This window comes from Geotrypetes seraphini, chromosome 4, assembly GCF_902459505.1.
Source record: "Geotrypetes seraphini chromosome 4, aGeoSer1.1, whole genome shotgun sequence".
NCBI classification, from domain to species: domain Eukaryota; kingdom Metazoa; phylum Chordata; class Amphibia; order Gymnophiona; family Dermophiidae; genus Geotrypetes; species Geotrypetes seraphini.
Window position 1 is genome coordinate 262,588,899 of NC_047087.1, and position 14,032 is coordinate 262,602,930.

At 41.1% G+C, this 14,032-nt stretch overlaps 1 protein-coding gene across 4 annotated transcripts in view; it reads left to right on the top strand.

Annotated features, from left to right (window-relative positions):
- Nucleotides 1-14,032, top strand: part of CC2D2B (coiled-coil and C2 domain containing 2B) — a 212,163-nt gene that overhangs the window by 34,768 nt on the left and 163,363 nt on the right. For all 4 annotated transcript variants that reach the window (XM_033943399.1, XM_033943396.1, XM_033943398.1 and 1 more), the window contains 2 exons: nt 1,405-1,541; nt 11,946-12,074. In XM_033943399.1, coding sequence (XP_033799290.1) covers nt 1,405-1,541; nt 11,946-12,074 — 266 coding nt within the window. The remainder of the gene's footprint in view (nt 1-1,404; nt 1,542-11,945; nt 12,075-14,032) is intronic.

Consider the following 14,032-nt stretch of genomic DNA (forward strand, 5'->3'; position numbering starts at 1 on the left):
CTTCCCTTCCCCTGTATCTGTTTAGCTTCCCTGGTGCAAGCAATATCTCTAACTTGCTGCTCTCTCCAGCATTGGCTCTCCTTCTGACATCACTTCCTAGTCGCAGGACCTGGAAGTAACATCAGAGGGGAGCACCAAGACAGGCATGAGCAGCATGTTGGAGCTGTTCGCACTGGCGAAGAGCTAGAGATACGGTGGTGGGGAAATGAAGGCATACGTGCATCAGGGGAGGAGTGGGAATGAAGGGGGGGGCAGAGAGGAGGAGAGGTGCCAGCGCCTCCACCAAGATGGCACCTGGGGTGGTCCAACCTCCCCCCTCAATATTGCTTACTACATCACTGATTGTAAGCAATATTGCTGAAGCGCTGTCTGTTAAGATTTGCCTCTTTGCAGATGATACCAAAATCTGCATTACAGTATTCACCCCTGATGGTGTGAATAACATGAGGAATGGCCCAGAATTTTTCAGCTAAGATTTAATGCTAAGAAATGCAAGGTCATGCATTTGGGCTGCAAAAATCGAAGGCAATGGTACAGTTCAGGGAGTGAAGAAAGAGAATGTGCACGAAAGAAGAGCAGGACTTGAGTGTATGATGATCTTAAGGTGGCTAAATAGGTTGAAAGCTAGAAGGATACTTGGGTGCATAGGGAGAGAAATGGCCAATAGGAAAAATAAGGTATTGCCCTTGTATAAGACTCTGGTGAGACCTTATTTAGCATATTGTGTACAAACTTCAAAAAGATATAAACAGAATGGAGTCGGTCCAAAGGAAGGCTACTAAAATGGTCAGTATGGGCGTATGGGAACAGATCTAAAGATCTCAATATGTATACTTTAGAGGAAAGGTGGGAGAGGGGAGATATGATAGAGATATTAAAATATCTACATGGCATAAATGCGCATGAAGCGAGTCTCTTTCAACTGAAAGGAAACTGTGGAATGAAATTATACAGGATGAAGGTAAAAGGGGATACATTAAGAAGTAACCCAAGAAAATACTTTTTCATGGAAAAAGAAATGCTTGGAATGGCCCCCCAGTGGAGATGGTGGAGACAAAAAGTGTATCTGAATTCAAGAAAGCTTGGAACAAGTACATTTAATCTGTAAGGGAGAGGAGGGGATAGCAGATGGCATGGTTGGGCAGACTAGATAGGCCATATGGTCTTTTTATCTGCCTTCATTTTTCTATGTAACTTCAGCCCATATGTGAATGACTTGATATACTGTCAAAAGAGAATACTTGTTACAGGTAAGCAACTCTTTTTCATGGTTTTCTTAGTTAATTTTGCATACATGTGTAAAACATATAATAAAACTTCTTTGTTTATGGCTGTCTTTGTTACCAGTAATTAAAATATTTAAGCTGCATGGAAAGTGTTATAAATCTGATTATTGTTCCTAAGTGTTTCACAGATATAAATTACCAAATAATATGATACCTCGTATTATAGAAGATGAAGGATTATTTGTTCAGAGAAAACCCAAATTGCATAGGAAAACTATTAACAAAATGGAGAATCGCCTGATTAAAGAAGAAAAGGTAAATTCATAGTCTTGAAAGTTACAGAATAAAATGCAGTAAAATTATAACTTTTTAAATAATTTTTTTCAGGAATTGATGAACCAGAAAATCAGTTTTCTATTTGAATTCATAGAAGTATAAGGACTTTTTACTAAAATGTGTAAATCAGTTAACATGTGGATAGCTAAATGCTATTAATGCATGACTTTGTTAACAGTTTAATGAGGTGGCTTGATACCCAGTACTCACTAATTCACTTGCATAATTTGTACTATGGAATTTAGTAAGGATGGTGTGCCTTTCAATTAAAACATGGAAACTTACCACACATTAACTGTTATAACAACAGATAATGTGCATCACTTTATGCTGCCTTAAAAGGTGGTATTAAGGCTTGGATGCACTAAAGATACCAACTGGATCACTGTTGGCCGACTCTCTGGCTGATTCTGGATGAGCGATCAATGCACTACCAAGTATGTATGCAAATCATTCGCATGCAAACTGTAGTGCTGCCGGTGCCCGTAAATCAGTGTGGCTCCGGTCAACGCTCACGAAAGCGCTACTCCGGCGTGCTTCCCATAAAGGAAGGAAGTCCTGCTGGTCACTATTCAATATCAATATGGATAAAGATTCCAAAAGAGTCAATTTAAAGTTCATTTAAGTCACACTTTATTGTGGTGACACACTGGAGAGGGGACTTTAGGTCAGTCTTTTCTCCAAGCAATAGAATAAACAAGTCCAAAACAAAAATAGAGCTGACAAAAACGAATCCTGTCTCAGCTCTCACCTTCCTGCAATTAATCCAGGTAGATAAACAAACAGTTCTGAATACAGCTGCCTTCAGCACCAGGCAGTTACTTAATAATGCTAGTATCACTTTCATGCAGTACTGTGCCCAAGCCCCAGAATAAGGCAGGCTTGGCCCCCAACCAACTTAACAGGAGTTGGTGGGAGAGGGGAGTAGCTGAAACCACCGAATGCCACAAATGGCCCCACAATCCCAACCAGGATGTCAAGTGGTTTCTCCCCAATTACCACTCCCTCACAGCGCCACACTTTGTAAGGACTCAAAAATGTAAACTTAACTAGAGCAGAACCTTTAAGTTCAAAAGAAAAAAACGTTGTTGTTTTTTTCCTGCATTAACCCAGCAGTGCAGCACAAGTCTCACTTCTCTCTCTCTCAGGAGAAACACATTCACTGAGCAGCAGACAACAATGGAATTACACTTAGGCATATAACAAACTACCCAAACCTGCCACTTAACTCTCCTCCATAGGAATATCTTCAGGCAAGCTGGTGGGCTCAAGGCAGTCCATTCGTTCTGGTAGTGCTGGCTGGTTGGCAACAGGGTCAGTAGCTGTCTCTACCATTTCTATGTCCTGGGACTCAGGAGAGCAATCTTGTGAGACCCCTTCCTGGGCTAGCCCAGGGTAAACTGCCTGTCTCCTCCTCAGAGCAGCCTCTAATACGTTGAGGCGAACACGCCCTGTTCTCTGAGGGGGAGGGCCCACCTGCACCTTCTGCCTAGCTCTCTTAGGATTTTTAATTATCTCTTGCAGCTGGGAGTTAGCAGTGGGAGTAGAGTTCCTCAGAGGCTGTTCCAGGCTGTTATCTCCAAAGTCTTCTACTCCCTGGAGATCAGCTATCTCAGAATTAAAGGGAAATGTAGGTTTTTCCCTATTCCTGGTCACAACCCTATCCCCGTGGTTGGCTCTTTGTATGGCTGGGCCAGGACTAGCTAAGGGCACGTCTGGCACAAGCCGAGCTTTAGGGCTAGGATTGTGACAAAACCCAACAGATCAATTGCTTAGTGAGCGATTGACACATGCACAGAGCCCTAACAGCAGTGACAGGGGAAGCAGCTTCCTGTCACTGCTGATAGAGCTTCTATTTTTAATGGCACAGATGGTGTGTGTGAGTGTGTGTGTGTGTGTGTGTGTTATACACACACACAATGTGCCCCATTAAAAAAAAAGAAAAAAAAGCCCCCTGCGCCAATGGCCCTCCCAAACGATTCCCCTGAACCAGCACTGCGACCCCCGGCAGTGAAAATGGCAGGAGGGATGCCTACTCTCTCATGCCTGGTTGAATATTCTGTGCCATGTTTCCAACCAGTCCTGGACCCCCTGCGCCACCTACCCCCCCACACCCATCCCCCCTCCCTCCCAAAACCTCAAATTCCCCTCACTCCCTGAACCCCCCTGTACTTTTGTTAAACATTGGGAGCTGGAGAGAAGCACGGTCCCTTCAGCTTCGAGTCCTGCATGTGATGCATGGAGAGGAGTCTAAGGCCTTGATTGGCTCAGACACCTAAGGCCTCTCCCAAGGGGGAGCAAATCAGACATCAGACCTTAGGCTCCACCCTGTGCATCACATGGAATTCAGATGGAGGAGCCTAAGGCACTAGTTGGCTCAGATGCCTAAGGCCCCTCCTCTTGGTATGATTTACAGGCCTCCTTCACAGACGGAAGAAGAGGACAGAGATTTAATAGTAAACATTCAGAATATATCTAAAAAAGGGAAAGTTTTACTAATAGGTGATTTTAACATGCAGGATGCTGATTGGAGTATCCCTACTGGGGGGTCTTCTAGAAGTAGGGAGATCCTGGACTCTCTACAAGGAGAGCTGTTCCAGCAGTTGGTACTGTAACCCATACGGGATGGAGTTGTACTGGACATAGTGCTTACAAATGGGAAAGTGTTTCTGATGTTACAGTGGGTGATCTGGCATCCAGTGATCACTGCATGGTACGGTTTAATATTAAGATGGATATAGAGAGGGCTCATTCAAAACCAAAGGTTCTAGATTTTTAAAAACCTAACTTTGTTCGGATGGGAGATTATATCAAGGAATTGTTTGGATGGGAACGTCTGGAAGGAGTGGAAATGCAGTGGGAAAAACTGAAAGGCGTAATTGTAAAAGCGACAAACCTTTTTGTGAGGCAAGTAAGGAAAAGGAAAAGAATGCCACTTTTGTTCTCAAAAGTAGTAGCTGAGAAGGTAAGGAATAAGAGGTTAGTTTTCATAAACTACTAAAGATTGCAGAATGAGAAAGACAAGCAAAAATATCTGGAAAAGTTAAGAGAGGCTGGTCGTGTAGTCAGGAAAGCAAAGATGCAAATGGGAGAAAAAAAAAGCTGACATGGTAAAATGGGGAGACAATACATTTTTTAGATATATTAGTGATAGAAAGAGCAAAAGTGGCATCCCTCCAACCTTTTTTTTTCAGGAGGAAGGGGAGAGGGGAGGGGATAGTTCGGGTGGGGGCCTCTAATTTTCTCTCTTGGGGGCGGATATCCAGTGCCATGTTTGTTGGGGGAGGGCCGTCATCGGTGATGGGGGACTTTTTTTTTTTTTTGAATAGCCAAGCGATGTTAGTGCATCATTCGCTTGGCTACTTCGCATGGGGTTTTAGCTAATATCCATGACTGGATCGGAAAATGGGTGATTGAGGGGAAAAACACGCACTGGGCCATTTTGTGCATCGGGTCGGTAAAAGTGATTGTCGCTAAAGCTGTGAAAACTGATCCTGTGCATACTCATTACCTATTATGCACGTAACATGCAGTAAATGTACTTTCATTGGGAAGGAGGCTTTGCTGTTACTATTTGGTAATCTGGGCAACAACGATGTAGTAACTGCAAAAATTTAGCACACTTTGGTAAAAGGACCCTTTTTTCCTAATTTACAAAAGAAGTAGAAAAATAAATGTCTCATTAAGGGAGAATATTATATGACAATAATAATAATAATAATGATAATAATTAATTTTCTTGTATACCGCCCCACCAGAAGTTCTAGGCAGTTCATAACAGAAAAAAACTGAAACATTTCAGTTAAAAAGTACAATCTCGAACATACTGCTTCTAATACAGCAATTAATATGACAAAGGTCACTGGTGGTATAATGAAAAATTCAAGGAAAATGAAAGATGTACACTGCATTTCCAGAGCTGCAGTAAAGGTTTCTACTGCTGGCCGGCAAAGTAAATGCTCCAACAATTATAGAATTCCAATGAGCATCGAGCATTTACCTCACTGGCCTGTGGTAGAAACCTCTACTGCAGACTTGAAAAAGGAGCCCTTATGCAAGTAGGTTAATTTTACATAAAAATGTATTTTTTAAAACATTTTTGAAGATTACAGCAAAATGACTAATAAAAATGGTAGATTAGACACACAAAATGGTTCACAATAAACCTTTCTAAATACACCTTGACTCTCATATCTGTAATCAATACCATGAAAAAAAATTCAAAATTTTTAAATAAACTAGTTTCAGCTCTTCTACTACTGGAAGGAAAAGAGCACAAGTGCTCACAGTAGTCGGGCTTTTAAATATCTCATGCCCACACTCTTCTCAACTGAGCCATCATTGGTCAGAAAAATTTTCCTTTACTCCTGTTATTTTACAGGTGAATCTTCTCAGTGTCCAGTGTTCAATCTACAAATAATTTTTTAATTTTATATAAATCACCTAGTGGTTACTTAACTTAAATCAGGTGTCACCCTTTAACTGAGCCTCCACGTTTCACTTTTGCAGCATACAGTCACTGATTTCACCTTTGCAAACTGTCTGCGAAACATTAATAAATGGGAGTGAAAAAAGTGTATGAATGAATATATCAGGTTCAAATGTCTGTTTTTGTGCTCACTGTGCTAAATTTGTGCAGGCATCTTATGGAAGGATTAGGTTCTTACGTCAATATCCGTTCTTTATGGCGAGTTGGATTGTAGAAGACATTAATCATTTTTCTCAGCTCCACTTCCTTGCCTCCCTGGGCAGTGTTGTTCTCTTCAGTCCATACCAAAGCAAGCGATAATCTATGGAAACAAAATTAACACCTTTGGCATGCATACTTTTCATTTTACATGCAATTAAAAAGATTTCCCCATTAGCTCTTGCACCTCACCCAATGTTATCCAGTTAATAGTTCTTTTCAAACTGTTATCCAAACTTCTCTTTGTAATATTGTGTTCAATATGTGGCATCATAATAATATAGTGAATGGTGCAAGGTCTAGCCAGTCTGCTCAACAGTCACATTATTATCAAGGCAATGTTGAACCAGCAATCCAGTATATTACATACTTGCTAAGTTCTAATATAGGATGTCTTCCCCTCCCTCCCAGATATGCAAGACCTGTACTCAGACCATATTTGCTTCTGATCCATCCTTTCCATATTTAGGGTCACTCTGTAAAAAAGTCTGCCCTGCATTGGGCCTACTTCCCCAGCTACCAAGGTGTTATCAAAGCCTACTACAACCCCTCCAGATCTGTTTTCCCACATATGGGACATAGACTGTAGAAATCTGTTCAGCATGGGCTACATCAGTGTTTCTCAACTTCTTCAAGCCAAGTACCCCCTAAGCCAGTGATCTTAAACTCAAACCCTTTGCAGGGCCACATTTTGGCTTTGTAGGTAGTTAATGTCTTATTGACAACTTTGCATGAGGTAAGTACCTACAAAGCCAAAATGTGGATTATCTGAAATTATCAGAAGCAATTAAGGGAAGATTTATAAACCATAGTTTATAAATCTTTCCTTAATTGCTTCTGATAATTTCAGCTATACACAGCTGAAAGCAGTGTAACATGCAGAAAGTGAAAAACTATCAAAGTATCAACTGCAAGAGGCAAGGTACTATTTTGAGGCCCTCGGTATTATAAAGAATGATTCTTTATGGAAAACTTGTGCCTTAAGTGTCCGGCGGTCGCATCTGCAACCGCCTTCAGCTCTCACCTCCTCCAGCACCAGACACTTGCACAAGCTGCACTGCTTCCAATGGTTACCTTACGTTCTAGAACGTTGCCAGCCTGACTGCTGTAACCTCACGCAAGTGCTTTCCTGCGTCTGTACGTGATTGTGAGGTGGAGTGGAGAGGACAATTGTGTACAGATGCAGGAAAGCGCTTGCATGAGGTTACAGAAGTGAGGCGGGTAACGTTCCAGGAGTTACCTGTGGTTCCAGGAGTTACTCCTGGCCCTGCTCCTAGAATCAGGGAAAAGAAATACCCCTGTTTAATAAACACCAAAAGAAGGGCAGCACTGCAGGGACCCGGTTATCCTTGCCTAGTAATAGCCTAAGAACAGCCAGGGAAAAAAACCACAAGTCCCAGCAGGCACTAGGCAGATAAAGGATAAACTAAGGGTTAGCCCAACTGTAATCAGGGCTAATCAGCATGATGACTACCAGAGCTCAGGAGTAGAGAGATCTAGGATCTCAGCTGGATCTGGAAGTAATCAGTCTAGAGTGAGGATCTGCTAAGGGGAAGAAAACCTCCATTGGAATATCTTACCTGCAAACTTGGGAAAAGGTAAAACGTGTTTCAGTAGGTTATTTCATTGTCTTTCTCTTTTATCTTTTTTAACTCATTACTCTGTTTTTACAGCAAAGTCAATTTAGGAAAACAGGGAAGCATGGCAAGGACTGGCCTACAGAGTATCCAAGGGTTGGACACGAAGAATGGATAGTAGCAGTAGCCTTTAGAGTCTCTATTAGGGTTTTTTTTAGTCTAGATTAGTATTTTAGGTTGCATTTCAGAGCATAAAATCAGATCAGGACACAGCTGTTCCTTGAACCAATTAGAAGGCTAAAAAAGTAATTTGCTCTTAAGAAATAGTCTAAGAAATCTTTGGAGGGTAACATACTAATTACAAAATAATAATAAAAATTAAAACATTATCATAATCTAACATATAACTAGCAATCTTAGGGGAGCTTAGAGTACATATTCAATTTCCTTAGCAACTTAACAAAGAAATCACCAATATTAAAATGCAAGTAGCAGTCCAGCAGCAAGATGGGGGCTATCCATTCTTTTGTACTGAGTATGTACATGTATGATTATATCCCAATTGGAGGGAGGTCTTATGTGTGTGCACAGTGCAAAGAGCTCCAAGCACTCAGGGAATGGGTCTGATCTCTTGAGGCTAAAGTAACAAACTTAGAAGAGCTGAGGGAGACAGAGAGGTACATAGGGCCAGTTCCCTCTAAGCTGAGCAGGAGTCCTCCACCCACAGTCTCACCAATAGAGGGTGCTGTTTTACTGTCACATTTTTCAATTGTGAGGGACAGGCAAGTTCTGCAGGACTCCAGGGAACATACCTGTCCTTAGCGACTGAAAATATTCCACCCCCTAGTGGTAGCAATGCAGCTGGAGGACACCTGCTCAGCTTAGAGGGAACAGTGGCTACTCAGGAGACCTACAGGAACGTTGTAGAAAAGTCCCTTCTCCGGTCTGGCGGCATCTGTGCTGCCTCGGAGGAGGGAGGTCTTCTTATAGGAGAGCATCACCCTGGTGAAGTAGGAGGCAATACTGTAGAGAACCTGCCCACCAGGGGATGCAATGTCCTCTCATACCAAGGATATGTCTCCAGGAGCTTCTGCCCAGGAGGGAGGGGTTAGGATGGCCGTTATAGTGGGAGATTCAATCATTAGGCTTGTAGATAACCAGTTAGCTGGTGGATGTGAGGATTGTTTGGTCATTTGCCTGCCTGGTGTGAAGGTGGCGGACCTCATGTGTCACCATGGTGGCAGACCAAGGTGGTAGACTTCATGCGTGACCAGGCTGGGGAGGAATCTGATGATATGTCTCCAGGGGCTTCTGCCCAGGAGGGAAGGGTTAGGAAGGCTTTTATAGTGAGAGATTCAATCATTAGGCATGTAGGTAGCCAGGTAGCTGATGGATGTGAGGATTGCTCGGTTACTTGCCTGCCTGGTGTGAAGGTGACGGACCTCATGCGCCACCAGCCTGAGGAGGAATCTGATGTCTTGGCACTTGTGGGTATCAATGACATAGGGAAATGTGGTAGGGAGATTCTGGACACCAAATTTAGACTCATAGATAGGAAGTTAAAATCCTGAATCTCCAGGGTAGCATTTTCAGAAGTGCTCCCTGTTTTTGTTTGTCAATATTTTTGGCACATCAATGGCTCAAGGATGCTGCCAGTGACTACCACGCTTCATAGAAGGGCGTTCTAACCATCTTTGGTGGAGGTCCTCAGCTGGTGTTTAGGGATTCCCACCAGCTACAGCAAGGGCCAGGGCCAGCATTGGACATGCTGCTGCCCAAATGGAGAGCTAGAGCAGAGGGAAGGGCCCAAATGTTTAATGCAGTGCTCTGAAAACTAGGGGACATGGGTTCAGTTCCTACTGCATCGTAGATTATTCTTGCACTGGACTTTACACTGTCAAATTTCCATCAATTCAGTATGAATAACTGCATCTCAACATTCCTTCAAATTTTGCACTATTGACACAGGGGCTGAAATTTATCAATTTTCAGAGTCAATTATAAAAAAAGAGTCTGCCTGAATCTTTTTCTAACTAGTACCATCTCAAAGAGGAAATATTACTCTACAAGATTTATATTTATTTATTTTGCAATGCAGTCCTTATTGAAATATAAATTCGCTTAAAAATATGGGATATTGTGTGGGCGCACAGCGGGATGTAGAGGCCTAAAAAGTCTCTGGATATGTCTAAAAGCCCATTTCGATTATCGGCACTTGAGACCTGTCTTTTTTGTCGTCCAAGTGCCGATATGGGTATTTCTGTTTCGATTATGAGTCCCTATGTGTTTACTATAGGTAAATACTTTATTGAAAACATCACAGAAACATTTTACATGTGTACTGTAACACCAATACAGATGCTCTTGTATGGAAACCATCACAGAAACAGTCAAACTATTTTCAGAAACTCAGGTATTGTATCACCGTTTACAGAGCTCATGCATTTAACACCCTACAGAAGCAATGTAAACCATTCTGAATTGACCCCCAGTCAGTAGTAGAGTTATAGAAGCTTTCAATAAACAATAAACTTTACCAGACAGCCCTTCAGCAATATAGTTTACAAAAATGTTAAAGTACAGGCCAAAGAACTGAACATTGCGGCACACCACTGGTAACAACCCTTTCCTCAGAGTGATCTCTATTGACCAGTAGTACCCTCCATCGCCTTCCACTCACAGTTCCTGACCCAATCCATCACTTTGGGGGTCCATCCTAAGGACACTCAGTTTATTTATTAGACACCTATGTAGAACATTGTCAAAGGCTTTGATAAAGTCTAAATACACCACATCTAGCATACTCCTATCCAATTCTCTGGTCACCCAGTCAAAGAAATTGATCAAATTTGAATGACAAGACCTGCCTCTAGTGAATCCATATTGCCTCTGGTCCTTTAATCTACTGGATTCCAGAAATGTCACTATTCTCTGTTTTCAAAGCGGTTCCATTGATTTACTTACCACAGAATTCAGACTTAATGGCCTGAAGTTTTGCTACTGCTTCCTTACTTCTACTTTTGTGAAGAGGGACCACCCTTCTCCAGTCCTACGGTACCATCCCGACTCTAGAAAAGCATTGAAAAGGTCAACCAACTGAGCCAACAGAACTTCCCAAATTTCCTTCGGATGTACACCTTCCTGCTCCTTTGCTATGTCCACTTTTAATTTAGCTAGTCACACCTCCAGCCCTATTTGCTTTTGCATTCTGCAGTCCTGTCCCTGGTGGCTTCAGCTGTGAATATACCAGAACATTTCTATTTTCTAACTTTTTAATATTTATTTCAAAGTTTCATTTTATAGCAAAATCTTATAACCAGGAGTGGGCAGCACAATTAACGTAAGATTCAACATGCAAGACTTAAACCTGTGATAGTCAGACACACATAACTCTGATGGATTAACTTAAACATCTTACTCTTGGGAAGGGCAACTGCCTTCTCCTCCCCTAGCATGCTGGAATCTCATTCTCCCCCTCCCCCACTAATTGCGCAATACAAGGCTCTTCTATGTGTACAGAGTGAGAAGACTCCTGACACACTTTCCCAATAGGAAACTAAGGGCTCCTTTTATCAAGCCGCTCTAGCGGTTTAACGCATGTAATAGTGCACACTAAACCGCGGGACGCGCTAGCCGCTACTGTCTCCTCTTGAGCAGGCAGTAGTTTTTGGCCAGCACGGGGGTTAACGTGTGATGAAAAGTCGCATGCGTTAATCCCGCTAGCGCAGCTTGATAAAAGGAGCCCTAAAGTTCAGAGTTAGCTGAATAGTCAGGAAAAAAATCTGCTTCTTCAGAATCTAATTAAAGAGCGCACATGTATCACTAGACTAGATTATAGAAAAGGAAACAATCATTGCAGCACCTCTCACAGAGGTGCTTTAAGGATAAGACAAACTCCTTGGTGTGTCACTATTTTCACAGTGAAGGCATTTTTTAAGGGGGTGTGTTTGTGTGTGTCACAACTTATTAGTGAATGTGAATCCCAATAGATCATTGTATAATTTTTTATACCCTTGGAACTATTATACATTTCTTTTATAATAGCATTGTTGATTTTTATGAATAGTTTATATAAAGTTTCAAAGTTTTACATGTAGTGCTCCTAAATATTTTATTAAGGGAAAACACTGGTTTGAACTAAGTGGAGATATTATTTCACTAGCTTCTCCAATCAAACAAACATGGCATACCAGAAAGGATTTTTCTTTTGCACTCCTTCATCCAGCATTAGAAACACTTTACAAAAAGGTAAGTCAATAAATGTTTTCCAAGATTATATTGTTTAATTAAAAATCTTCTACACTGCCTATCTTATTATGAACAGTATGTAGCCACAGGAAATAATTCAACATAACTGAAACAAAACAACTAAATTATAAATCAAGTGCATATTGTGTCCAAGGAGTTACACAATTTGCACAATATGCACAATATGCAAAATTTCTTTTCCCTGATCCACTGTGCTCAGTTGCATGTACTCTTAGGGGTAGATGTTTCGATGAGGGAAAAAGATCACCTTCAAGATGTCTGATCCTAAATTAAAAGATAAAAACAACAGACTATGGATGCGGATGTCCTGAAAGATGATTTTTATTCGCTCTCACAATAAAAATACAAATAAAAGTCTGAATTAGTAATACACGTATGATTGTCCTGAGGGACCCTACATTGTTTTGCTCATATTTTTATCTTTGTACCCTACATCATCCGGACACCTGAGGAAAGCGGTCTTGTCGAAACACGAACCGTGTAGGGTTCATCAGTAAAATCATACATGTATTACTAATTCAGACCTATATTTGTATTTTTATTGTGAAGAGCGAATAAAAATCATCTTTCAGGACATCCACATGCACAGTCTGTTGGTTTTATCTTTGGATTGTTTTTACTGTGGATCATTGGGTCTCCCTTTTTGTTTTTTTTGTGTTGCACTTGATCCTAAATTCATCAATAATACACATAAGCCCTTGCATATGTTTATGTTTATTAAAATCTTTATATACCGCATATATAGCCCCCAAAAAGATCAAAGCGATTTACAATATAATTCAATCACAACTATGACAAGAACTCCATTTGCATAGAAAAGAAAAGGAAAAGAAGAGAAAAGAAAAGTAACATTCCTAATACATAGTATTATATAACAATCTAAATTAATAAAATTAATTAATAAAATAAAAATATAAGAATATATAAATGCAGATTGAAGTCCCGAATTCACAACCCTTCAGTTCAAAAAGGCCAGTTTAAAAAAAAAAAGTGCATTTAAATGTCTTTTAAAAGTTTGGAAAGATTCTTCCTTTCTCAGTTCTACAGGCAAACTATTCCATAAAATTGGAACTATATAAAAAAGACAAAACACAATTTCTGGTTGAGGCAAGGAGCCTTTAGAATATAGGGTGCCACTACTCTGTTATCTTTCAATGATCTTAATAATCACCTAGGTGCATAGAATATAACTAAGGGCTCCTTTTACTAAGCTGTGCTAGTGTTTTTAGTGCGCTAAAGATTAGTGCGCACTAACCCCGCGCTACACAAAAAATACGCAAGCTCTATGGAGGCGTTAGCGTGTAGTGTGTGTGGCAATGTAGCACATGCTAAAACCGCTAGCACAGCTTAGTAAAAGGAGCCCTAAGTTAGAAAGATATAACAGTTGTAAATCAAATAATTCTCTATTTGCCAACATCAAAATCTTAAATTTAATCCATCATTGATCACCTTGACGGACATGGTCTGATGAGGACCAGCCAGCACGGTTTTAGCAAAGGCAGATCTTTGATAAACTTGCTGTACTTCTTCGAGGGAGTAAACAGGCAGATAGACAAGGGCGGCCCGGTTGACATTTTATATCTGGACTTTCAGAAGGCGTTCAACAAGGTTCCGCATGAATGACTACTTCGGAAAATTGCGAGCCATGGAATCGAGGGAGAAATACTCACGTGGATTAAAAACTGGCTAGAGCATAGGAAACAGAGAGTGTGGGTACATGGGACAATACTTGGACTGAAAGAGCGTCAACCAGTGGGGTGCCACAGGGCTCGGTGCTTGGAACCGTGCAGCCCACAATGCACTCACTGTATACTAGTAGTACTGGAGGTCACAAAAGATGCCACACATGTGCCCTAAGTACTTTAATCATTACTACTCAAATGCTCATGTTCTGTAGATGAAGTCATTCAGAAAATAACACTTTACAAATGCATGCA